Raw genomic sequence first — 27,859 nt, 5'->3', positions numbered from 1 at the left:
ACACAGAAATAAAATATCTAGCTTCCGCCAGACCGCCTTCTGTATTCAAGTTACGAAGAAAGTGTAAACTGGCGTTGCGTCAGTTACACTTTTTCCGTAAGTTAAATAGGGAAGGTGGTCTGGCGGAAACTAGATATTTTACTTCATAACTTGTTAATTATGGATATTTTTTTACACAAACGCATTGCTTCGCTTCAGAAGGCCTTTATTAACCCCCCGGAGCCGTGTGGAGTACGTTTATGATGGATGGATGTGGATGGAGACACTTTCTTCGGCTTCATACTCGTGAACCCTGTTCACTGCCATTATAAAGCTCAGATGGGTCAGTATATTTATTAATATTTCTCTGATTATGTTCATCAGAAAGAAGAAAGTCATATACGCCTAGGATGGCTTGAGGGTGAGTTTTTGTTAGATTATTTTCATTGTTTGCTTCAATATTTGCCAGATTGTGTCCTTCACATTGACCGTCAGCCCCAAAGTACCTGAAATATTTTAAAACATGGTCTGTCAACGTACAACAATGTACTTTACCTAATGTCTTACCTAAGACTGCTATTGCCAGTACATACAATAATTGCTAGACTACCAAATCAAAAACACACGTCTTAGACTGAATGCTCATATCTTTCCCATTTCATCTTTATGAATTACTGAAATATTATTATTTAAGTTCAAAATACATAATCAGATTAACACATTTAAGTAGCAAATGTACAGTATTCGTATGCATATAGAACACAATATTACCTAGCAACGTAGGCTACCTTTGTTGTAAATGGAGATATTTTATTGCATCATCAGTGTTAATTTTTAAGTAGGCAGTTTGGACTCTAGATGAAAACAAATCTAAGTTAGCTGTTATTCAAAAGCAAAATACACCCACAATTAATGCAATTGTCATGTCATTCTAAGAAAGTAAGATCTAATACTGATTAAAATGGATTTTAGTGTACGCAAATACGTAAAGGATAAACGAAAGATGTAAACTGAAAAAGACATTAAAAAATCTTACAGTCCAGTAATTATTGCGGAAGGGAGAGTTCTGTTGACCAGGAGACAGTTCTGTTGTTTGTGCCACAAACTGTCCCCGTGGGTAAAACATCCTCCATCACAACTCTATATCTGCTGCGTCTGTTTGTGAACGAGTCTGTATATATTTCCGTCAAAAAGACCAAGGACATTTTGCACCAATTTCTTCAACAACCATTTGCGATGTTCGTCCATTTCAAATGTTCTTACGTCGTGAGAAAAGCACGCTGTGGTTGGTGGTATTACGCGTCAATCTACCGTGGCCCAATCAGCGCTCCTCATCTCCAGTTAGCTATTTTTCTGTTGTTGCTTAAAAAATATTTTAAAAATAAAATTGTAAAGCTTATAAGGAATAAAAAAAATATGTATAAGTTAGTTCCAAAGAATGTGTTGCCAGTAACATGATGTATTGATAGTAAGGTGATGTAAGATCAGTCATCAGTAGTGCCATTCCAGGAACCACGAACAAAACAAAATGTTGCAAAATGTACGTTCGCGCAACAGTTCAGCCAAATGCGAGACTTTCCCTTCCCCAGAATTCAGCTGACTTCTGCAGACTACTCAAGCCAGTGTTCAACCAAAATAATGCATTTCATCTTTTGTTTCTTATGGCTGACCAGACTCAGAGCCCAATGCTGTTTCACACAAGGGTGTTAAAAACACGATGCCAGGTCCAGAACCAAACCAGAAGTGCCAAATGTAACCCAGATTTGGCCCAAACTTCATCGCAATCTGGATTAATATTCTCAAAACATTTTACAAATGTTGTTTTGATAATGTTACTCCTTTATTATGGAACATTGTGTCAATATTGTAGGTTAAAAGAACATTCTCCAATCTCACACAAACAACATCCCCAAAATATCTTCACAATGTTGTAAGCTTTTGTTAACACTTATTATGAAATTTTGTAATCTCAGGCAATAATATCCTCAAAACATTTTATGAATGTTGCATTGATAATGTTCCTCCTTTCTTATTATGGAACATTGTGCCAATTATTTAGCCTATAAAAGATCATTATACAACCTGTTCAACAACATCCCCAAAACCTCCTCAAACTGTTTCAGGCAAAATATTCTACTTTTGTTAAAACATCACTTAACAGGAATGTTTTATTAAAAAACATTTTGTCATCTCAGTCTTCCATAATATCTTCAAAACATTTTACGAATGTTGCTTTGATTTGTTCCACCTTTGTTATTATGGAACATTGTGCCAATGTTTTATAAAAGATCATACACACTTTTACCTCAACAACATCTTCAAAATGTTGCAGGTAAAATGTTCTAGCTTTGATAACATGTCACATTACAAAAATATTTTGTCATCTCAGGCTTCAATAATACCCTCATAACATTTTCCTAATGTGACTGAAAGAATGTTCTTCCTTTGTTATTATGGAACATTGTACCAATGTTTTATTGAGAACATTGTATAATCTGTTATCTTTACAACATTCTCAAAATGTTACATTAAAATTTGTTCTAGCTTTGTTAACACGTCAAAGAACATTTAAAAAACACTCCGTCATCTCAGGACACCCCTCATAACATTTTCCTAATGTGGCTCTGAGAATGTTCTTCCTTTGTTATTATGGAACATTGCACTAATGTTTTATAAAAGATCATTCTACAACCTTTACCTCAACAACATCCTCAAAATGTTACATTTAAAATGTTCTAGCTTTGTTAACACAAGAACATTACAAGAATGTCTTATAAAAACACTCAGCCATCTCAGGCCTCAATGATATCCTCACAACATTTTTTCTAATGTAGCTGTGAGAATGTTCTTACTTTGTTATTATGGAACATTGTGCCAAATGTTTTTTTGAGAACATTGTATAATCTGTTATCTCAACAACATCCTCAAAACATCCTCAAAATGTTGCAGGAGAATGTTCTAGATTTGTTTACACTTAACATTATAGGAACATTTTCTGAAATTCTAAACATTCTTAAAACATTTTTTGAACAATACATTCAAATGTTTTCTTTAAAACGTTAAAAAAAGTTTTACGGAATGTTAGCCAAAGTTCTGAGAAAGTTCGCTGCTAGCTGGGCACCCACTTTCTAGAAAGGTAAGCAATTGAAAGCAATCAGCTGAATCCAATTGTCACAATTATCAATTATCACAAGTGTCACTGCAAGGGAGTCGGCTACATCCACACGAAGCCAGAGCTTTCCCTATCCAATCTTTTTTTTTTTCCTTGTCTCAAGAAATATCTCTGTACACACGAAACCACTGAAACCGACTCAAAACGATGTACATTATACATGCCAGATCAGTATGTGGCGCTGTAATTCTGCCACAGAGATAGACTAAAAATGGAGAACAAGACTTGGAGCATGCGCATAAACCTTGCACGCTGTATACAAACTTTAGTAAAGCTTAGAAATAAAGCTTTATTTTAGTAAAGCTAATAGGCTCGGTAGCTTCTACAGCACAAACACAAGCATGTAGTCCACTATTGTTGTTGTTGCTGCTTCTGTTTTGTGCTGTTAGCGGTGTCTGACTAGTGCCGACACGTGGGGGGAGGACATCATCGTTTCACAAAATATACGGATTGGCTGTACACACGAAAACGCGAGGGCGTCATTTTCAAATTTATCCACTCTGGGACCCGGTTTCAAAACCGTATACAGCTAAACTCGTCTCCATGTGGACGGGCCCTAAAAGTTAGTAAACATGGCACAAAATGTGTAAAATATAAATTCACAGCAAAAAAAAAAAAAAAAAAAAAGACAAAAAACAAGAAAGTTCTAGTTTTTCATTCATGCCATGCATATTTTACACATTTTGTGCCATGTTTGCTAACTTTTAGACTCTCTTGCAGTGACACTTGTGATAATTGATTGATACTTGTGATAATTGATAATTGTGACAATTGGATTCAACTGATTGCTTTCAATTGCTTGCCTTTCTAGAAAGAGGGTGATTGTTTGTTGCATACTGAGCACTGAGGATAGCAACTTACTGAAACGTCTGCTCATGCTCATTTATTTTTAATTCACCTGCACTCTGTACTTTATTGCACCATGCAATTCATGAAATAAATTTTGTACTTCTAGACTTCTTCAGTCCTCATTGGATTCAGTGTGCAGTTAGCTATTTTTCTGTTGTTGCTTAAAAAATATTTTAAAAATAAAATTTTAAAGCTTATAAGGAATCAAAAAATATGTATAAGTTAGTTCCATAGAATGTATTGCCAGTAACATGATGTATAAATAGTAAAGTGATGTAAGATTCATCAGTAGTGCCATTCCAGGAACCATGACCAAAACAAAATGTGTTTTAAATAATGCAGTGTTACTAATACACTACAAAATCAGAGAAATAACCAAAAAAGGCACCGACTAAATGACAGAAAAATGCATGTATATAACAAAATCTCTTTTGCTCGTCAAAGCTTTTTTTTTTTAAATAAAAAATACAATAAGACATTAATATTATGAAATATTAGACACATTTAAAATAACTTTTATGTATGAATATACAGTATTTTAAAATGTAATTTATTCCTGTGATCAAAGCTGAATTTTCAGCATCATTACTCCAGTTTTCAGTGTCACATGATCCTTCAGAAATCACGGCCAGAAATTATAGCTCCAGGCGGGACATGATTGTGGTTCTTGTTCACATCAACAGCACTGCCAAGGTATCAGTCAAAGTGATTAACACAAGAAGGCTTTTGTCAGACACTTTGTCTGCCAATTGTGCTGTTGTAACTGTTGTTACGTAATGTCTTGACCATAACCTCTGAGACCACAGGGCTCTGTGGAAAACAGACACTGAAATCCGGAACAGACCACATGTGTGTGTGTGTGTGTGTGTGTATGATATACTTTATGTGTACTTATATAAATGTAAAAAAAAAAAAAAAAACTCACATGACTTTTTCTATTCTTTTTTTTTTTTTTATTGCTACCTGTATAATCTGGAACATTAACCACTTGCAAATGCTTAAATGTATATAGGAAAATGTACAGCCTCTTCATGTGGTTACACAATATGCCCTCAAAGTAGGAATGCAACATGCGCAGATAAATAAGCATGCTAATAGTTTTTTGTTTGTGTGTCTATTGATTAATCTGGATTATTCTAAATGTTTACAACAATTTGCATGAAACATGCCCAAAGCCAAGCCCATAAGAGCTTTCATAGGTCTGGCCATGGACTACTCGTGATTGTGTTACACATCTTTTATTTGTGTGCATCAACTGTAGGCCTACAATCTTTAGAAATCTGCACGTACGATTATTTTATTTCAATACTCTGATACAATTAATGTTAAATATATGTTTATTAGACCACTGGGAGTGGGAGATATGGTTTAAATTGCTTTTACTTTTAGAATATAATGGTTTAATTGCTGGTCTAAGAGGCCATTCACACGTTGTACATAAGTAAAATATGTAAACATGCACTAGATGGACGCGCATCTCGCTGTTTTTGGAGCATCTCGCGAATCGCAGGTAACAAAAATATGTTCTAAAATTTTTTGCCAATGTTCCCATGAAATAATGAAAATGTTATTTCTGAATGTCATGTTCAAAACATCGTTTTTTTTTTTTTTTTTTTTTTTTTCTTGATTATACGAATGTTAAGGGAACATTACATTTTATCAATTTGCAAACATCATGGGAATGTCACTTCTGTTCTCTAGAAATTCTAAAACAAGTAGTAACAAGAAATGTTACACAATGGTAGGCCTATATCTAACAGAGAAAATGTGTTGCAAGTAAAAAACCACAAAATGTATAATTTGCATGTTTTTATAGAACCAACTTTTTTTTTTTTTTGGTATAGTGTGCACCAGGTCGGGATATGATAATCTGACCACTGTCACAGTGATACAGGTGAAAGAGGGCTTGTCAAGCATCCAGATCTTCACTATATGCATTTACCTCACCATGTTTGTTGTGGGCTTCATTGGAAATGGGTTTGTCTTATTTGTGACTGGCTACAAAATGAAGACGACAGTCAACTCCATTTGGTTTCTCTACTGCAATTGCAGACTTCTTTTTCTCCTTTGCCCCAGTCATGCGCTTTGTCTTGGTCTTTGGCAAGCCATTAGGTTACTTTTTGTCCAAGCTTCTCTCTTTCGTGACCGAGCTAAATATATTTGCAAGCATTTTTTTTTTTTTTTTTCTCTGATTTCTATCAGTCTGGACCAATGCCTGTGCACATGGATGATCATGTGGGCTCGGAATTGTAGTGTATTGAATTGAATACATCCAGAATAAAACTTAGGAATAAGCACTGTTGTCCACTCTGGGTTGATTTTGGTTGGCCAGTTAATTGTCCAAAAGAGACACCTGTGTTAATGGAGTTTGTGATTCAGGTATTGCACAGTAAAACAAAAAGAAGAACTGCCCATCGTTGTCCCGACTTTTATTTTTCTTATTTGAACAAACACAACAGCAATAAACAAACTCTATTAAAAACTAACATCATTTGCATAATTGTGAGGGTTTTATTCATTGGCTGTAGCATTCTTTTTGTAATCAATTTCTGCAGCATGTATCTAAACTTAGTACAGTCTCTGTTTACATACAGAGGGCTGTTTCATAAAAGACACTAAGAAAAGCAAGGATTAAACTCCAAAACCTGACTTGAATGAACCTAACAAATGAGTTGGGGCTAAAGCGGTTTCATAAAAGGTCATTTAAGTTCACGCAGTCCCGCTAATTTGATCCAGGTTTACCTAGTCGAGATAATTGCGCGTGCACGCTTTTCTTAAGCAGCCCTAGAGGTCGATCATGGATCAAATCACTATAGGAAACAGCACACATTTTGTGTATTTTATGCGTTTGAGACATGGTGTTTTCCTCAGTGCATAATTTACTTTTCACAAGTTTATTCTGCATCTTGTAACGTCTGTCAGAGGGCTTGAAGTCTGCCCAGATGAAAAATAGAAAACAGGAGGCGAGAAGGAAAACCCGAGGCAAATGAACTGGTAGTCCCACGAGTTTTTATAGATGGTTCGCACAATAAGCACACTCTTCACATATATGTAAAAGAGTGAGGATAAATAGGAAAAGAAAGCACTCTGATAAACGCTACGAATCAAAGTGGAAAAGTAACATTATTACACTGGAACATCAGTCAGCAGTAGAGCAGTCATCTCTCTCGTCACGCACGCGAGCATTCTCTCTCCAACTCTGTGCGTGCGCGCTCACATGAGAACAGCGTGCATACTACAACGTACGCCATAGACGAAGTTATCTTAAAGGCACATCAACATTAAGGTCATGAACAGTATTCAACATAATTTAGGTGGCCGTTACAATCTGTAAATGTTAGAATGTCATGCAAATATTTCCATTTTGCTGCTAAACTTCACAGTGAACAAGTGCTGCTGTGCGCATGTGCGCTAAACAGACGGGACGCAATAGAAGCGCAATAATTCTGACTAAAATATACATTTTGCTAAAATATTTGATGTTGGACATTAAATGTACCGTATGTACAATTTTAAACCTACAAGTAAGTGTATTTTTATGATAGTAACTGTAAAACTGTTGTAATGTACTTTAGGCCAACTACTGAGTTTAGATTCATCTCACCAATTAAAATTTAGGCTGTGCATATTTATTTTAATTTTTAATTTTGTGATTTTAATTTCTGCTCTTCTAATAACCATAAAAGGGACTACAGCTGCCAAACAAAACCAGAGGGAAAAGTATTCATATATTTTAAAACAATCTAATTAAATCTTGGGCAAAAAACATTTAGCCAGTAAGAAAAGAACACACACACACACACACACACACACACACACACAATAAGATTAATTTCTGACACAGTTTAACTTTGAGATCTTGTCATATTTTATTACCACTTTTTTAAAGTATTCCACTATATATATATATATATATATATATATATATATATATATAATTAGAGAGAGAGAGAGAAAGACAAGAGTATAGATTCCCAGAGGTCTATATTTTAGTAAATATGGGCTTTGGAAAAGGCTAGCTGACTTTATTGTGCTTTGACTACAGTGTGTAGTTCACAACCATGCATGTCACTTCTGCAGGCTGCATATTACTCTGTCACTCTTTTCATAGCTTTTGCTGGCTCTGAAACACTTGCTTGCATGGTATTTCTCCTGCTCTTTGTCTAGCAAAAAAAACCCTCATCACTCAGTGAAAGCTTGAAAATGAAGGCCTGATTGTTTCAGGGGGCTTGTCACAGGTCTATTGATTTTGAAATTCCGTTACTTTTGCTATATTTTCACACTTCAAACAATGATTTGGTAATCCTCTTGTACCACTGTCCTCTTTTGTGCTAAGAAATAAGTCTCTTGACAGTTCTCTCCCAAGTGGTTCCATTGTTTTCAGCATTAAGTCTGAGAATGATTCAGTTGCTATATAACACTTTTAATTGTCAAGAAATGACTTCTCTTTAAATGTTTTGGTTCATCATACTTACCTTTTAATATATATATATATATATATATATATATATATATATATATAGGACTGATAGTGGTTAATAAAGTCAAATAATTGTATGTGAGAGAGTCAGCTGTAATATCATTGTGTTCCTATTGATCAGTGTTAGCTTAGCCTGACAGTTAGCCTGCCCCGGACCAGATTAGTTTCCCAGCAGAAGTTGCCAGAGTAACTGAGTTTGAACTAATTTAAGTTTGTTTTATGAAACAGAATTCGCTGACAATAAGTCTGACTAACTAAAATAAGCCTGGCTTGTTTTCTAATCTTGTTTTATGAAACAGCCCTCAGGTGTATAGTGGGCTTTCTCATCCCCTTCCTGATCACTGCATCTTCATATGTAGCTATTGGAGTGCGGGTCAAACTTCTCAAAAGTGGGAAGCCTCTCAGGTCTTACCAGGTCATTATATCTATGGTTCTGGCCTTTTTTGTATGTTGGTTCCCTCTCCATATTCACAAATTGTGTTTCATTTCATTAAATGCAGTGGAGAATAAGCAGAATATCAACGTTTGAGAAGTAATTTCCAAAACAAGTGTGCCTGGTTTTCTAAACAGCTGTCTGAACCCCATACTCTATTCTCTGTGTGTTCATGCAGTTTAAGAAGCTTAAACAGTCTCTGCTGCTGGTGCTGGAGACAGCGTTTGCTGAAGATCATCTGGACTTTTTTAATCACAAAGACAAAAAGAAGAAACCAATCCTTCCTTGACCAGCTGCTGAGAAATGAAAACTCTTTAAGAAAGTCAGACTCTCTAAGTAGCTACAGCCTACTGTTACAATGATTAATCTGATTTGTGTTGTAAATAAAAGTGTGTCAAAGGTATTTTGTGAGTGCATATAAGGCAAGCAATAGTCAATGTCCCAGAAATTAATCTCAGGATATGAACTGTACAGTGAAAGTTTCACACTGGATGTGCTGTGTCACGGTATAGTGTCGTTTTATAGAATGTCAGCTGGTAGGGAACACCCTTCCTCTGCATTCAATTAATATTTCAGACTGCAGAAATAGAATGTAATATTGCATGGTCAATTGATTTCTGAAACTGTAGAGGCACTCCTCTTCCTACACCATCCCACCATCACTTTTTAAGAGAAGTAAAAGGGAACTTATCATCAGTTGTTGATTTTCAACAATAAACCGAACTTGCAAAGAGGATTTTATGGGACTGAAGCCATACAGAAAATGGGTAAGAATCGAATTTGCACATTATATGCATATCTATGGGTGTGAAGGGAAAATATTATCATTCTCTGTAGTTGGGTGAAAATTGTAGAGAGATTAGAGAGATTTCCAAAGGGATTTTTATTTTTCAACTACAGGCTATGTCTCAGTTTGGTTTCAACTTTTTACTTTTGTTAATTGGTGGTCAACAACAGTTAGAACCTTTCTTTCTTTCTTTCTTTCTATATGGTGTATGATTATTTATTATTTACCAGAAAATTTTAGGTAAATCCTTATTGGATATTTTGTCTTATAAACTCTAATTGTGTTGTCTTACTTGAAAAATGAAAACTTAATTTATTTTAATTTTATGTGTTTGCATAGATACAAGGTCAAGGTCAAGTCTGCTCATGTTCATGTCAACTGGTTGCTTGGTTTGTTTGTTCACTCTGATACAATAAACTGCACTTGGGTTCATCATCTCGCCTTCAGTCTGGACTAATCGTTACAACATGCCGTTGAAATATAGGACAATAAATGAAAGAATTATCCTGTAATGCTGTCCTGTTATCTACTGGAAATTGCAGAATAGTAACTTAAAATAGAAAATTAAATAAATTAATGACAGTGTTAAACTCTAGGCTCCGTATGGCATCCTGGGATAGATGTGAAATGTAAAATGTGGCATAAAAAATATTCAGATACCAGAAACCAAAACTAACTATTTTTTCTCTTGTTTTCGTGTAGCAAGCACTACTATTGGATTTCAAAATGTGACCAGATTCACTATGGACAATTCTACAGTGCAGACAGAGATCTCCTTAGGCTTTAAGATCAGCAAAATATGTATCCTTGTTGTAAGTCTCATTGGAAATGGGCTTGTCATATTTGTGACTGGTTACAAAATGAAGACGACAGTCAACTCCATTTGGTTCCTCAACTTGGCGATTGCAGACTTCATCTTCTCCTTAACTGAAATCATTAGCTGCCTCTTTGGTAACTTCAAATACAAGTTTTTCTATGTCATACCTGACCTAACTTTATTTGCTAGCATTTTAATGCTGATGACTATTAGTCTGGACCGATGCCTGTGCACATGGATGATCGTGTGGTCTCGTAATAATCGAACCATATTCAAAGCCAGAATCATCTGCATGATTGTGTGGGTTTTATCCATCAGCTGCTGCATCCCTGTAATGTGTAACTATTCTATTCAATACTACAAGTTTCTGGTCACATACACGTTCATAGTGGGCTTTGTCATCCCCTTCCTGATCATTGCATCTTCATATATAGCTATCGGCGTGCGAGTCAAACGTCTCAAAAAGGAGAATCAGCTCAGGTCTTACCGGGTCATTATAGCTGTGGTCCTGGCCTTTTTCATATGCTGGCTTCCTTTTCATGTCCACAGATTTTATTACATAAGTACAATAAAGAATCAGTTGAGTGGATCTGCTAAAGAGGTTTTTTTAAAAACACAAGCTGTAGTTACCTGCCTGGTTTATCTAAACAGCTGTCTGAACCCCATTCTCTATGTGTTCATGTGTGATGATTTCAAGAAGAAGCTTAAACAGTCTCTGCAGCTGGTGCTGGAGACGGCGTTTGCTGAGGATCATTTGGATTTCTAAAAGCAAACAAAATATACCACCATCTATGCCTTCCAGCTGCTAGCCACATAAAGACAAACAAAGCACTCATAATTTATGGTCATACAGAATAAGATGTCATTCGAAACTGTAAAGGGTGTGTTTTAATTTGCATACACTCACAATAAAAACAAAACATTGTGCTTTTGTAAAATAAAGAAAACAATCAAGATATGCCACTTTCTTGTTGTCCTTTCTGTGAACTTGTTTGTGGAGTGTGTCACAAAAATAAACCAAAACTGCCATTTATTACTTGTCGCACTATTTTATCTTTCATTTTGTTAATCTGTTATTTAAGTTAAATGTATTTCGCGAATAGGCCCATTTATTCCTTCTGTATAATTGTACTGCATGAAGCTCTGCAGGTGTGTGATGTGACGATGTGTGAATCCTCATGTTCTGTTGTTTATGCTGCTATTTGCGCATTGAGCTTGAATGGCACAAAAAGGAAGTTACTAATGCTGAATTGTAAATCAAGTCATATTTAGGTCCTGATTGTCAGTTATCTGTGAAATAAATCTGCCGTAAAAGTGTATTATTAACAAGAAAAATGTATAATACAATTTTGTAATGGAATAAAAGGTTTGCTTATTTGCAGCTCAACATGTATTAAATGTCTGCATTAATCTTTTTTATAATTGCTGACTAATGACTAGTACTGGCTAGAATAAATAAACAGTTTGATCAGTACTTTTTACTTTTAATACTTATTAAAAATCAATTAATTTTGTTCTTTTACTAAAGTAATAATGAAAATTAGTATTTATAAGTAATATTTTATATCTGAACTTTTACTCGAGTACTTGATTTGTGTACTTCGCCCACCACTGTCTTTTCCCATTTAAGCAAATCACAAAAAGGTATGTGGCTTATATAGTCATTCTTAAAAAAAAAAACAACAAAAAAAAAAAACACCTACATTTCTAATTTATTAGATTTTTCGTCTATTATGGTGTTTCTCAACGGGGGCGTTCAGAGAACAACGGGAGGCGTTGGAAGCAAGATTTTTGAAAGAGGGGCGTTCAGGTGTTCTTGGGGGGCGTTCACGAGTTTACACCAAAGATCCAGGCAAGACAAGATTAAACTTGTTATTACTTGCAAAGGAATTGCATACAACATTCTAAAATCTGCCAGTTCAATGCGACATGTAAGTTATGTATCGTTTCTTTTGCATCGATTATTTTTCCACTCATAGAACAGCGCTGACAAGAATTCACGTGCACAAAAATGTGTTTCGCGCTGACAACAATCCAGCGCTGACTAGAATCACGCAGCGGAGGAATGGAAAGTCGACAAGCCATTAAAAAAGTATTGACTTAAGAACCACTTATATTTTCAAATATTTTCAATAAATCATGTTCCCATTCACTCCGGTGACGAATTTTAAAATTAATTAAACTAGCCTAAATTCTATTTATAAGGTAAAACTTTAACATTTTTAGGCATTAACTAGGCCTAATGCCAGTGCCTAATGCCAAAATGTTTTCTTTGTTCACCAAGTAATTTACTGCAGGCATTATTGTTAACTCGCAAGACTGTAAGGAGAAAATGACAATTTGATGGATAATTTAAATATATTCTGTAATCACATTTAGATAATGTATTAATTCTGCAGTCACATCTGAGCGCGAAACGCTGCTTGGATAGTTTTAAGATAGTTAAAAATAATTAATAATTGGCTACAATAAAATTTCTAGTTCATATGTATTTATTCTTGTTAGAGTTTTTTAAATTTTATTTTATTGATTATGAACACAAATTAATCATGACAAACCAAATAAATTTTAAATGAATTAATTATACCATTGATGAAAACAAGCTGATACCAAGGTATTTAGGCCTATAATTACAACATATTTTTCCTGAACAATCATGATTGTATTTATTTATTTTTTTCGAAAGTAAGATTAATGTAAGCAACTTCTTGCAATAAGTGCAAAAATGCATAAGTGCAAACATTACTGCTTAAATGACCGTATTGCCTACGGTCTTTTTTTACTGTCCAATGACAGCATCTTATGTACTTTGAGTGGCGTATGGGAGAGAGTCGGAAGTTGATTTGTTGCCCCTACGAGTTTATAATAGCATATTTAACTATATTTTCAAATGGATAAAGAAAAAAAAAAGAAGAAAAAAAACTGTCAAAGTGTTTTTAAATGCTGGCTTTATTAAACTATGTTTTAAACATGTGAATAAACAGTCTCATATGTCTATTTATTTTTAAAATAGGTCTACTATTTATTAATTTATTGTTCTATTTGTAATTAATTAATTGTATCTATTCTATTTAACATTTTTTACATTTAACATAAAACAAGTATTACACAACAATTTTAAATGTCTACTCATTTGTCCATTTTAAAATGATTTATTCATTTACATTTTTATGTTTTAATTAAATTGATTTATGCTATTCCTTATTCTTTCGGTTTATAAGGTGTCACAACAAATCCTGCATTCCTATTCTTCCATACATAATATAATACCCATAATAATGTCAGAATTATCAAAGAAATTCAATATGCAGACGCAGATTATCTTGAGTTTTGCGTTAGTTCAAATGCGCGTTAAGGTGATGGAAACAATTTTTTGACAGGCTACTCATGGTGTGTAGTGACCATTTGTGCGTAAAACACCATGGCATTAGCATTAGGCCCAACAAAGTCTGACAAACACAGCCCTCAACAATGCAGATGTTTATAGTCATTTTGTGCGCGAGCGCGTTCATGTGGAGGCTGCCGGTGTATGGGCATATACGCGTTTAATCATCCATATTTCATCAGTTCTTCTGCGTCTCCTCACAGCATTTTAATAAAACGATGTCCAACAACACAAATAGTTCTCTCTGAAGTCTCCATCACAAGTTCCCTTCAATATATAATGCGTAGCATGCAACTTGCACGCTTAAGTTTCAGTAAACATCGTCATCGAAGTTTATATGTCTATAGTTTATATAAAACATTGAAGTTTATATGTATTCTTTATATCACACGTTTTCAAACCCTGTGTCACAAGACTTAAAAATGGGTTGACAGGAATCATATTTTGTGTAAGTTAGCCTATGTTAAAAATAAAATAAAAATAACAAAATTTGTTTTCATAAATTCATAGTTTAAAATGAATAAATAAACAAAATATATTTGACTTAATTGATTAACAAAGCAAAAGAAAAAAACTATGTGACAAATGGTAGGCTAGCCTATGCTGCTGAGTTTGATTCATTTTTGTGAGGCGCGGCGCTCCACAAACAAAATTAAGGAGAGGAAACTGAGATGGCAAAAAGCGCATCCTGTTTTCTTTATTTTGCAAAAGCATAATGTTCTGTTGTTAGTGTTGAGTGTACACAAATAAAGGTAAACTTTGCAGTATCGAATGATGTCTCACTCATATCTGTAAACTACGGAGTATTTAAGTTGTTTCTGCTGGTATAGGAATCAGTTGAAGTGATCGCGCCGGCGCCTCGCAGCCTGTTCATTGGTTAAATAAAATACAGTCAGCCAAACATATAAAAAAATTACACTGCTCATTTTAAATACTCCGTAGTATCCTATATGTGCCGTTCAGCGTGCCCACCGCTGAAACTGGTCCTGCCAAGCACATTTTTGCTTATGTGAAGAGGATGATTTTTTTCGTCGATATTGAAACCAGAGTGAAGTACAAATCCTAGTCTACATAATAAATGATAGTTCAGCATCCAAATACATTGCTAATATGGAAACATTTGAATTCGTGCCGAACGAGAGAGGTAGTCTGCGTGAGAACACCGGTTTGTACTTTCAGTTTCGCTTCAAATTAATTCGTTTTGGCTTGTTTATAGCTACTTATAAGTTTTTATTCTTGTTCTGTATATTCTTATGCTTCGCTTGACTTGGTTTAGTCGCGTCAATTAAAAAAAAAAAAAACTCTTTTATATGTTGCTTATGTGTCGGTAAGGGACCTGGATAATGGATAGGGGGCGCTGGCCCAAAAAAGGTTGAGAACCACTGCTCTAGTGCATAGTTCATAGCTTGCAACTACAGAAATATGGCACAAAACGTCTAACCATGGTTCCCTGAGAAGGGAACGAGACGCTGCGTCACCATGATGACACTTTGGGGAATACCTTCAGTGTAAGCTCTCCTGAAGGCGTGTGCAACTATTCCAATCTTGATTGGTGCAATGTCATCCCGTGACGTATTCCGGCGGAATGTGAAGCTATAAAAGGAGCCGGCAAACACAGCTGTTTCAGCCTACTGATCTGAAGCAAGCCGCTCCAATGCATGCAGGAAGTATAGCAAGGGGACGCAGCGTCTCGTTCCCTTCTCAGGGAACCATGGTTACATGCGTAACCTGAGACGTGCCCTTTCGAGGGAATGAGACGCTGCGTCGCCATGACGACACTTTGGGGAACGATATACCCACATCGCCATACTGTCCTGGTGTGAAGCAATTAAGGCACAGCTCAGGACATGAATACTTGAGAACCCGGCGTGGCCGGCAGGTCCAAACTATAGAACCTGATGAAGGTGTGTGGGGAGGACCATCCCGTAGCATCACAGATATCTTGGAGGGAGGCCCCTGACAATAAAGCAGTAGACGGTGCCATATTTTGTGTGTTAATGGGCTTTAAGGGGCAGAAGTGAAGGCAGGGTGCGCACCTCGTATGCCATAGAAATAGCCTCTACAATCCACCTGCTTATAGTAGGTTTGGTATGGGATCAAATTCCCGCCAATCGTATTGTGGTCACGGATCAAAAAATAATAAGCGTGAATCGAAAAATTAATGAATCAAAACTTTAAACACATAAAAAATGATATTGCACAAATCTTAAACTTGTGTTTATGTGTTCTTAAAAGTTGTTTTCCTTGTTTTTATTACTCTGTTCTTTCTGCTCTCTTACATTTTCTGCTCATATTTTACTCTTTTGTGCGCTTGTGCTGTTTTTCTCTTTGCTTTTCTTTCTACGTTTTGCTCTTGCGTTTCCAAATGTTGCAGTTCGAGTTTCATGTAAATTAGGCCAGGCTTAAGCGTCACCATTGGTCCACTAGTTCTAGATTGACAGCTCCTCCTCTAGCCAATCAATCGACGAGAGGGAGATGACATCACTTCAATGCGACTCATGGCTACTGATGCTCACACTCATACAGGGAAGATAACAGTTTAATTTGAAACTTTACAAGGACTTTCAAGCTGTAAAGTTATCTGAACTATGGACAAATAATTCCTCTTTTTGAAATACTCTTTTTAATGTGCGGTCTTGTTATGATTGTTAATCTTTATGTTCATAATATATGGTACTTGGTGTTAAAATATTACTTGGCTCATGATGCTAATATGCTAAGGCTACTGTAGCTAATATACTTCTTAATTGTTGTTAAACGATCATAGGTAACCTGGTAAATTAATTCTAAGACTCAATGTATCATCTCTGCATTGACTACAATAGTGTTACAGAGGAGATAATCACAGAAACATGTGGATTTAATATGCAGTGATTTATTCACACATTTATTGTGTTTATTTACATAACTACATAATTGCACAATACTATAAGATTAATGTTTTAAATATAGCTTTAAAAACTAAATTATAGATCAGGGACAGGCAACATCAGTTCTGGAGTGCCGCTGTCCTGCAGAGTTTAGCTCCAACCCCGATTAAAAAAAAAAAAAAAAAAAAAACTCAGCTGTCTATAGTATTAATAATTCTGAAGACACTGATTAACTGGTTAAGGTGTGTTTGATTAGGGTTGAAGCTAAACTCTGCACTCCAGGACCGACATTGCCCATCCATGTTATAGAAATATGAATTTAAATAGCCAGTAGGTGGCGGAAAGTTACTGTCTTTATGAGTGACTCTTTCATTCAAATGTCTCGTTCAAATTGGGAATTCATTGATGAAACACTGCTGTGTTGCTCGGAGACGAGCGACGCTGTTCTGCTGTGGCTTTGTTTGATACTTCTTTCATCAAAATAGTGCAAAAACACACTCAAAATTAACTTATTGCTATATTGATTTATACAACAGCTCAATAAACATTTGCAGTCGCTCTAATATTGGGGAAAACACTCTTGCTGGTGTGAAGGCTATTGCTTAACTTTATAATTGTATAATCTCAGTGTTAAAATATGTTAAAATTCATAAACCAACACCCTTGTCAATGACATACTGTACATGGAAGACAAAATCTATAAATCTGTTTACAAGAAAACAATACATGACAAAATATGCAGACAGTTTACAATTACGAGCAATATACAATGATCTAAACCAGTGGTTCCTGAGGCATTTACCAACCTTCTGCGTACCCCCCCTCTTCCACTTAGATTGAAAAAATTTCCATTAACGGACAATTTTTGCCCCCTAAATTGACTTTCTAGTGCATTTTTTTAATCTTTATGAATACCTTTACAACATTAATAATGTTTTAAATAATGCTAAAAACGTGAAAAGTGATTATTTTAAATACTAAAACCGGCAGTAGATGGCGGTAAGTCACTGTCTTAATGCGTGAGTCATCGAGTCATTCATTCAAAGAAGCAAGTGGCTGTATTTATGAATGAATCATTGAATCATGACTTTCACGAACGATTCGTTCAAAGTTGCAGATTCGCTCTCGAAACACCGCTGTGTTGTAATCCTGCTGTTGCTTTTGTTGCATTACATTAAAAATAAGAACTCACAAAAGGTAGGCTATGTTTTGTGTCAAGAGTTTGAATCTTAAATTGATATTTATACACGTTTTGTGCCAGCCCAGGCTATTGTTCTTCATGCTAGTAAGTGCTAAATCTGCAGGTACAGAACGACTGTAATGTACAGAACAGCGCTGTAATGAACGGCAAAATTCGGCATTTTGTTCGCGTACCCCCTCTGTCACCTCATGTACCCCAAGGGGACGCGTACCCCAGTTTGGGAACTACTGATCTAAACAATTGCGATGGCATATCTTACTTTAAATGTAATTCACAAGCAAATATATTAGTAAGGTAGGTATCATATGTTATACTCTCTTGTGCAAAAGACATGAATAAAAGAGACAACAAGCAAGCATATTATTATTATTAGGGCCCGAGCACCGATGGTGTGAGGACCCTATTCAAAGAATATACACTAACAAGAAGCGACACTCAATAGAACGTTCCATTGCAACATCGGCGCCCAGCAGCAGCCCTGCGTTTCTGCCATTTTAGGGTGAAAGCGAGTCGGCAGTCCACTAGTTTCTATGGTAATATCAGCTGCTTTGTTAAAAAAAAAAAGTACATTAAAGCTGAAATCCAACCTGAATGATGACAACATAGAATAAAATACTATCACTAGTGATCATCAAATCCTTTTTACAGTTTATTTTACACACGTTGTGTTTAAGTCTTCCAGTTTTTTTTTTCACAAAACCTTTGCTCTCTAGAAACCCAGTCCATTTTGGGTTAAAATTCTTTGAAGTTCAAGTATTATAAACACTGAATTAATACAACATATGAAATTAAATTAAATTAAGGACATCAGAAAAATTGGGAATGTTGGACAATATATGAATATAACAGCTTGATTTAGCAGTGTTGTCTAATGTCAGTTAAAGCAAAAGTGTCCAAAATTGGGAATTATGCAATAACGGACACAGCAATGCATCATGTATTATAAGATCATTATGTTTGTAGTGTGATCCATTAAAACATACAATATATATATTTCAATTCAGAGATACTATTATTCCTATTACTCCACTATAGGTCTAAAATATATTGTTCGCTGCAAACATGATGATCTTAAATTTATTAATTATTAATTTACTATTAATAAATGTGTGCAGTTGCATAAAATGGAAATACTCAATAAAGTAAGCTAACTACGTTACCTCAGATGCAGATGGTTGAATGGTTGGATTCCACAACTGGTAAAATAAAACATATATAAGACAATACAACATTTACTGTAGGAGCCATACAATTTACTGGTGACTTAATTAAAAAAACTGTTCTTTTGCGCTTCTGATTTGGCAGTGAAATTCGTAGATTTTGGGTGCATAAGATGTGAAGGATTCTATGGTCCAGTTAGTATTTTCACCCCATAATGGCCGCCGCGCTACCGGCGCGCCATCTAGTGGCTGTTGCCCAAAAAGTATTAAAGTGTCGCCTCTTGGGTTCTAAGCTCTTTGCCCTATTGTAATTGCTCAGCCAATTATTCTTCTTCTCCAAAATGAATCGCATTTTTGAGGGCCTAAACATGCTCGAAAACTCACGAAACTTTGCACACGCGTCAGAAGTGGTGAAAATTAGGTGAGAATTAGGTGTGGCAAAATGGCTCGATAGCGCCACCTACAAAATTTAAATTAAGTGCCCCTGATGCTACATTTCACGTACAGGTATGAAATTCAGTACACACATGTAACAGCCCAATACCTACAAAAAAGTCTCTTGGAGCAAAATCTGAAAACCAACAGGAAGTCAGATATTTTCAAATTTCTTTGCAAAATTTGTGCAGTTTTTGCCATTTCCACATGTTGTACTTTAACAAACTCCTCCTAGAGCTTTAATCAGATCAACATCATATTTGGTCAGTCTAATCTAAAGGCCTTTGAGATGTTAAATTGAGAAGATCTAGACTTTTTGCTGAAGGGCGTGTCCGTGGCGGCCTGACAAAGTTCGATGTTTTGCCATGAAACAGGAAGTTGTTGTAACTCGGGTATACAATGTTCGATCTGCCCCAAACTTCACGTGTTTGACAAGAGTCCTGACCTGAAGACATCTACATGGCAATATTCAGTGACAGTCATAGCGCCACCTGCTGGCAAACGGAAATGGCATGCTTTGCACTGTAATTCACTCCCAGAAACACATGCCATGAAGTACCACACATACTAGAAACATGTTAAATCATGCAGCACTTGGCTAAGTGCTAAAGTATGCGATTAACGCCACGAAACAGGAAGTTGTTGTAACTCAGGCATACAATGTCTGATCTGCTCCAAACTTCACATGTTTGATAAGAGTCCTGACCTGAAGACATCTACATGGCAATATTCAGTTACAGTCAAAGTGCCACCTGTTAGCAGCAGGATTTATGGCACTTTGAAATGACTTTGCCATAATTCTCCTGTATTTACTTGCTTACATTCATGTCGCCCACTGTTCACTGTTTTCCTAAGGCCAATGGGTGGCGGTGAGCCCGGGTGCGAGGGCCCTTTCATTGCTGCTTGCAGCTTTAATTATTATTATTATTGTATGAATACTAAAAATATCTAACAGTAACATAACAGGTATAGACGAGCCAGGCACACGTAAGAGTGATGTTGTGTGCATAGTGGCAGTTGCGTTTCGCGGTGCCAGGTCCAGCGCCAGGTCCAGTGGTAGGTGTATTAAAGGTGAATATAACAGTGATGGATCGTCAGACAGGCACAACTGTGACAGGTTGCCGTTAGGATTGTGAATTTAACAATAAAAGATTGTCCAGGTAGACGTATATACCGGTGACAGGTCGAGTTGCAGGTACATATACATTGTAACGGTGTCCTGCCACAGAAAGATTTTACCCCAGCTCAGAAATTGCCAGCTGTGACAGTTATCTTCCCCTGTATGAGTGTGAGCATCAGTAGCCATGAGTCGCATTGATGTGATGTCATCTCCCTCTCTTCGATTGATTGGCTAGAGGAGGAGCTGTCAATCTAGAACTAGTGGACCAATGGTGATGCTTAAGCCTGGCCTAATTTACATGAAATTTGAACTGCAACATTTGGAAACACAAGAGCAAAACGTAGAAAGAAGAGCAAAGAGAAAACAAGACAAGCGCACAAAAGAGTAAAATATGAGCAAAAAATGTAAGAGAGCAGAAAGAACAATAAAGAGTAATAAAAGCAAGGAAACAACTTTTAAGAACACATAAATACAAATTTAAGATTTGTGCAATATCATTTTTAAAGTGTTTAAAGTTTTGATTCATGCTTGTTATTTTTTTAAATGTGCTTTTAATTTTTCGATTCACGCTTATTATATTTTTATCCGTGACCACGTTCTTTGCCATTCTGATCATTTTGCATTATTTTTTTAAGTTTGTGCTATATATTTTTACATGTGTTTTTAAATTTTTGATTCACGCTTATTATTTTTTGATCCGTGACCGCAAAACTATTGGCAGAAATTTAATCCCATAGTTTGGTAGCCGGGCAGCCCTTCTTAGGGTGCCAGAAGCATACCAGCAGTTGATCAGATTTTTTCCATTGAGATGTTTTTCTAACATATATCTCAAGGGCCCTGACAGGGCAGAGCAACCATAGCTTCTCACATTTGGTCGACACTTGAGGAGGATGAAAGGCCTGAAGGACTATAGGCCGGTCCCCAACTCTCTTGAGTGGTGTAATCGCTAATAAAAGCACCATCTTTAGAGTGATACACTTGTCAGAAGCTGTGTCCAACGGCTCGAAGGGTGCCAAGGATAACCCTTCTAAAACCACTGTCAGGTCCCAAGAGGGAACCCTGACTTGAGCCGTAGGCCTCATCCTCAAGGTTCCACGGAGGAAACGAGTCACAAGATGGCGTCTCCCCAATGATGTACCATCCAAAGGTGCGGTGAAGGCAGACATGGCCGCCACACACACCTTTAGTGTAGATGGTGAAAGACCGGCAGAGAAGCGGTCTTGGAGGAACTCCAACACTGAAGCTACTGGGCAATTAACTGGCTCAAATTGACACCTCCTACACCATACAGTCAAATATTGAGCCCCCAGCTTGTCTTAGGGAATCTCCCACGGGAGGCCATCGAGGAGGGCTATTATGTCCGAGAACCAAACTCGGGCCTGCCAGAACGGGGCTATCAGCAGCAGCCTGACCCCGTCTTGACGAACTCTCTCTAGAGCTCCCGGGAGCAGAGCGATCGGGGGAAATGCATACAGCTGAAGCCTTGGGCATGGCTGTACCATGGCATCCAGTCCCAAGGGAGCTGGATGAGATAGGGAGAACCACAGGGGACAGCGGTGTGGAGATCCTTGAAAAACGGTAAGCCCCGACATGGAAGTTGTAGAGCTGACTGCCGAGAAACAGGAAGCACGGAAGAAAAGTAAACTTGATGAGCGCTTCCTGTTTCTCGGCCAGCAAATCGATATTTAACTTTGCCACAGCACGAGTCACAACCTCCAACAGCTCCTCATATTGTGGTGAAAGGGCTGGCGAGTCACCCAAATCACTCACATCACAGTCAATGCTGCGCACATCTAATTCCTCAGAACCAGACGCGCTCAACACCAACGGCTCGCTCGGGGCGGAAGAAGCAGCGGAGCGGGCTTCCGGATCCCGAGGCAGAGCGTTGGACCCAGAGGTTGAGGGCTGAGAAAGGGCCGAAGCCGTCTCAAACCCCTGCTTCAGGTCCATCTGCGAACCCCACAAGTGAAGTCACCAAGCTGCCTCAGCAGCAGCGGGACACGCACAGCGGGGAGCGCAGAGCTGGCCGCTTTCCGAAAAAAGCGCCAAATCAGTAAATATACCAAACTAAGATTTAAAAATGTAAATCTTGTAAAACTGCTGTTTAAAATTGCATGTGAATAAACCCTATAAGTGCATGATTCATTTTTTCTGCGTGGAATCTTAAAGCACATTACTTGCAATATGATTTTCTCATGTCTTCACACTCTTCATTCTTGCTACATCATTAAAATTCTGTCATGACAATTAGTGTCTTGTTTTCTGACAGTTGTGCTTGAAATTCAGTCCGATTTCTAGAACAACACATTGTTCTCAAGATTTCCATGAAAAACAGAGATCTAAACATAGATAGCTTGTTGAGCATCTCCAGAAGGATTTTAAGACCTAATCAAGGGGTTTTCAAAGTATTGGCCATGTTTCCACTCCTCTTTTTTTGATCAGAACATTTTATGCTATAAACTCCTGCAAGTTTTCAGTCCAAAGATCCAGTAAGCAAATGCATTCAAACTGTCGGTCCAAAACAGCCCTAATGCAGAGAAAACCCAGCCAATTCATCAGAGAGAGAATGTTGTATTTGGCTTCAAAGCACAACCTCTCTCCTATTCGGAGCAGCCCAAGCCATTTCAAATCGTTCTGGGAAGTCTGAACAACAGCTCAAAACAGCCAACCACTGGATGAGCATATGATGCGCAAATTGCATCTCCCTGTTGTAAAGCAAACCAGTGTCGTGCTAGTAAAGTTTTGATGGACGAGGCATACAGGAGTCGTAACCTACATTAGGCACATGAGACGAGAGTCCGTTATTATCGATGTGCATGTGAAAACCCTTCGCCGGGAGTTTGATTGACAAGCGATCTAACCAATCAAGAAACAGGGTCAATCAAGTTTCTCCAGCGTCTTCCAAGTTTCCCCGCTTCTACAATCAACAAGGACAGTATAACTTATCTGCACTCTCTACTTCATCATTTACTTCACGTTATATTCACCTGCACTGCTGTTTCACGATTGCTGGTATCAATAAACATCCTTGCCTGTTATATCTGCCTCAGTCCCTTCTGTGTTGTAACAGAAGACCGGACCATAACAGCCTGATACCAGCATGAGTCACCCGGATCCTTTCCAAGAGCTCGTGGACGCCCTGCGCCGAGCACTCACCTCCAGCTCACCGTCACCAGCTCCAGCGATCACTTCCGCAAACACCGTCTCCACTCCTTCACCGCCGGTTCACGCCAGTCCCATGGCCAAACCAGCGCCCTACTCTGGCTCGGCGGAGGACTGCAGTGGATTCCTCCTGCAGTGTGCACTGGTCCTGGAGATGCAACCGCACCTCTACCCCACCGAAACTACCAAAGTGGCGTTTATAATTTCTCACCTACAAGGCAAAGCGCTTCAGTGGGCCGACTCCATCTGGTCTCAGAACAGCCCAGCCACACAATCCTATTCTGGTTTCGTTGCTCATTTCCGAGAGGTCTTCGGGAAACCAACGTCCGACTCTTTGATCGGTGAGAAATTATACAACCTGAAACAAGGCTCCATGTCTGTTAATGAGTATGCTTTGCAGTTTAGAACGCTAGCTGCCTCCAGTGGTTGGAATGAACAGGCGTTAATTACCACCTATCGACAAGGGTTGGATCCTCGGGTGCAGTTGCATCTCGCTGCATACGAGGATTCCATTGGCCTCGAGCGCTTCATCCAGCTTTCCATCCGCTTCGCCACCCGTATGCAGTCGTGTATAGAAGAACACCAGGGCCAGTCGCTGTTTAACACCTTCCTCCGTCGGCCAGAATCCGTCAGCCCTCCAGAACCAGCCAACAAGCCCATGCAAGTGGAAAACTCTCGTTTATCGTCTGCAGAGCGACAACGGCGGCTGACCCTGAACTTATGTTTGTACTGTGGTTTACCTGGGCATGTACTCTCCACATGCCCAACCCGTCCTCCGCGTCCCATGGTGAGTGCTATCCTTCCCTCCATGAATAAATTGAAGCCACTCACCACTGTAGTAAACCTTACTGCCGCTGATGTTTCTCTTCCAGTGGTGGCGCTCCTCGACTCAGGGTCAGCCAGCAACTTCATCTCCGGCACCCTCTGCAGACAACTCAAGCTCAAGACCACGCCTTCTCCGACCATCTACCTGATCCACTCTGTAACGGGAAAACTTCTCACTAAGAAACGCGTGAGTCGCTATGCTGGCCCTCTCCAACTGCGGATCGGCGTGCTGCACCAAGAGAATATCCATCTGCTGGTTCTGGAGGATTCCACCTCTGACGTGATCCTAGGGCGCCCCTGGTTGGAGCAGCATAACCCCGTCATCTCCTGGGGCAGCGGCGAGATCCTGAAGTGGGGCGAAACCTGTTTCTCAACCTGTATCTCCAGAATTCCAGCTCCGTCATCCCCTCGCTCTGAAGAAATCTCCCTCTGTGCTACTTCCATCGAGAGCCCGGTAGAGAAACGCTCTGTCGACATACCATCCTGTTACGCCCCCTTCAGTGACGTCTTCTGCCCGCAACGAGCCTCCAAGCTGCCTCCACACCGGCCATGGGACTGTGCCATCGATCTGCTTCCGGGTGAGCCAGTGCCCAGGGGAAGGATCTACCCCCTGTCCATCCCGGAGGAGAAGGCCATGGAGGAATACATTAAGGAAGCTCTAGACCAAGGTTACATCCGCCAGTCTACTTCCCCTGCTGCTTCGAGCTTCTTTTTTGTGGCAAAGAAGGACGGAGGCTTGCGGCCCTGCATCGACTACCGCTCTCTAAACAAGATCACAGTTAAGTTCCGTTACCCCCTTCCTCTCGTCCCAGCGGCCCTGGAACATCTCCGTGGTGCCACTGTATTTACCACGATGGACCTCCGCAGCGCGTACAACCTCATCCGGATACGTGATGGGGACGAGTGGAAGACCGCCTTCGTGACACCTACCGGCCACTATGAATATCTTGTTATGCCGTATGGCCTCGTCAACGCCCCCTCCGTATTCCAGGATTTCATCCATGAGGTGCTCCGGGAGTTCCTCCATAAGTTTGTCCTGGTCTACATCGACGACGTCCTAATATACTCCCGGAGCTTGGCCGAACATCGCCACCACATTGCGGAGGTCCTCCAACGACTCAGGAAATTCCACCTCTTCCTAGAAGCCGAGAAGTGTTCCTTCCACCAGTCCTCAGTACACTTCTTAGGCTACATCATCGACCACAGTGGCATCCGGATGGACGAGGGGAAGGTGGAAGTCATCAAGACCTGGCCCACTCCATCCACTATTAAAGAACTCCAAAGTTTCCTCGGATTTGCAAATTTCTACCGCCGGTTCATCAAAGACTACAGCTCCATCGCCCATCCACTCACTAACCTCCTCAAAAATAAGCCCAAGTCTCTGTCCTGGACACCAGCTGCCACCAACACCTTCGAAGCTCTTAAGGAAGCCTTCACCACCGCTCCCCTCCTCGTCCACCCCAATCCAGACCTACTCTTCGTGGTAGAGGTGGACGCCTCCACCACCGGAGTGGGGGCGGTACTTTCTCAGCAGCAGGGGAACCCAAGTAGACTTCACCCATGCGCCTTCTTCTCCCCGTTCCCAATCGACCCTGGTCACACCTAGGAGATTTTATCACCGACCTGCCAGTATCCGATGGTTTCACCTGCATCCTCGTCATCGTAGATCTATTCTCTAAATCATGTCGTCTGATTCCCCTGAGGGGCTTACCTACTGCCATGGAGACCGCTGAACTTATGTTCAATCACGTGTTCAGATACTTCGGAATCCCCGAGGACATCGTCTCTGACAGAGGACCCCAATTCACCTCACGGGTATGGAAGGCCTTCTTCTCACTCTAGGTGTGGCCGTTAGTCTCTCATCGGGCTACCACCCCCAGTCGAACGGGCAGACGGAGAGGAAGATCCAGGAGATCGGCCGCTTCCTCCGTACCTTCTGTCACGGCCACCAGAACTCTTGGAACCAGTATCTGGGTTGGGCCGAGTACGCACAAAACTCCCTGCGTCAGCCATCTACTGGACTCACCCCATTCCAGTGCGTACTCGGCTACCAACCCCCACTGTTCCCCTGGACCGGGGAACCATCGGACGTTCCAGCAGTAGATTACTGGTTCCGAGAGAGCAAGAGGGTTTGGGACTCTGCACACCATCAGCTACAGCGGGCCCTGCGCAGACGCAGGATGAAGGCCGACCTTCGCCGTTCCAATGCTCCCTCCTACCAACCGGGACAGAAGGTCTGGCTGTCAACACGGGACATCAGACTGCGTCTGCCCTGCAAGAAATTGAGTCCCAGATTCATTGGCCCATTCACCATTCCCAAGCAGATCAACCCTGTCACGTATCAACTCCAATTACCTCCACAATACCGGATTCATCCCACATTTCATGTTTCCCTCCTCAAACCTCACCACCCTTCTGTTCCTCTCTCCACAGGGCCTGGCGTAGCAGCTGCCGAACCCCCCCTTCCACTCATCCTGGAGGACGGAGCTGCATACGAGGTTCACGAGATCTTGGACTCCCGACGCCGTGGTGGTCTATTAGAGTATCTTGTGGACTGGGAAGGCTACGGCCCAGAGGAACGCTCTTGGGTCCCCAGAAACGACATACTGGACCCCAACCTGCTTCACACCTTCCACTCCAACCATCCTGACAGACCTGCCCCACGTGGAAGAGGACGGCCACCACGACGTCGGGGTCCTCGGCCCTCAGGAGCAGGCCGTGGATGGGGGGGGGTACTGTCACAGACACGCCAGGCTCCACCACTCACCAATCACAGCGCACCGATTCCCCAGAGTACTGATCACCCGCACCTGCACCTCATCAGCACCGCAATCACCACAGTACTTAACACCCACACTCACACACAGTCTTCGTCTGGTCTCGTATGCATCAAGACTTACCTGTATGCTTACCTCAAGGACTCCTACAAACCTACTTACCTGTCTCCAGCGTCTCCTGTTCTCCTCGTGTGGATCCCATCTGTGTGTGAGTGTTCTTCGTCTCCAACGTCAAGTTTCTCCAGCGTCTTCCAAGTTTCCCCGCTTCTACAATCAACAAGGACAGTATAACTTATCTGCACTCTCTACTTCATCATTTACTTCACGTTATATTCACCTGCACTGCTGTTTCACGATTGCTGGTATCAATAAACATCCTTGCCTGTTATATCTGCCTCAGTCCCTTC

At 39.5% G+C, this 27,859-nt stretch overlaps 1 protein-coding gene across 1 annotated transcript; it reads left to right on the top strand.

Moving 5' to 3' along the window:
* The first annotated feature begins 10,434 nt into the window (after positions 1-10,434).
* LOC127496318 (C3a anaphylatoxin chemotactic receptor-like) lies at positions 10,435-12,461 on the top strand. Its single transcript, XM_051864214.1, has one exon. It carries the CDS (start codon positions 10,444-10,446, stop codon positions 11,281-11,283), a length of 840 nt encoding a protein of 279 aa, XP_051720174.1. The 5' UTR covers positions 10,435-10,443; the 3' UTR covers positions 11,284-12,461.
* The last annotated feature ends 15,398 nt before the right edge of the window (positions 12,462-27,859 follow it).

The sequence above is a fragment of the Ctenopharyngodon idella genome, chromosome 15 (assembly GCF_019924925.1).
Source record: "Ctenopharyngodon idella isolate HZGC_01 chromosome 15, HZGC01, whole genome shotgun sequence".
Lineage (NCBI taxonomy): Eukaryota > Metazoa > Chordata > Actinopteri > Cypriniformes > Xenocyprididae > Ctenopharyngodon > Ctenopharyngodon idella.
This window is presented reverse-complemented; position numbering and strand designations above follow the sequence as displayed.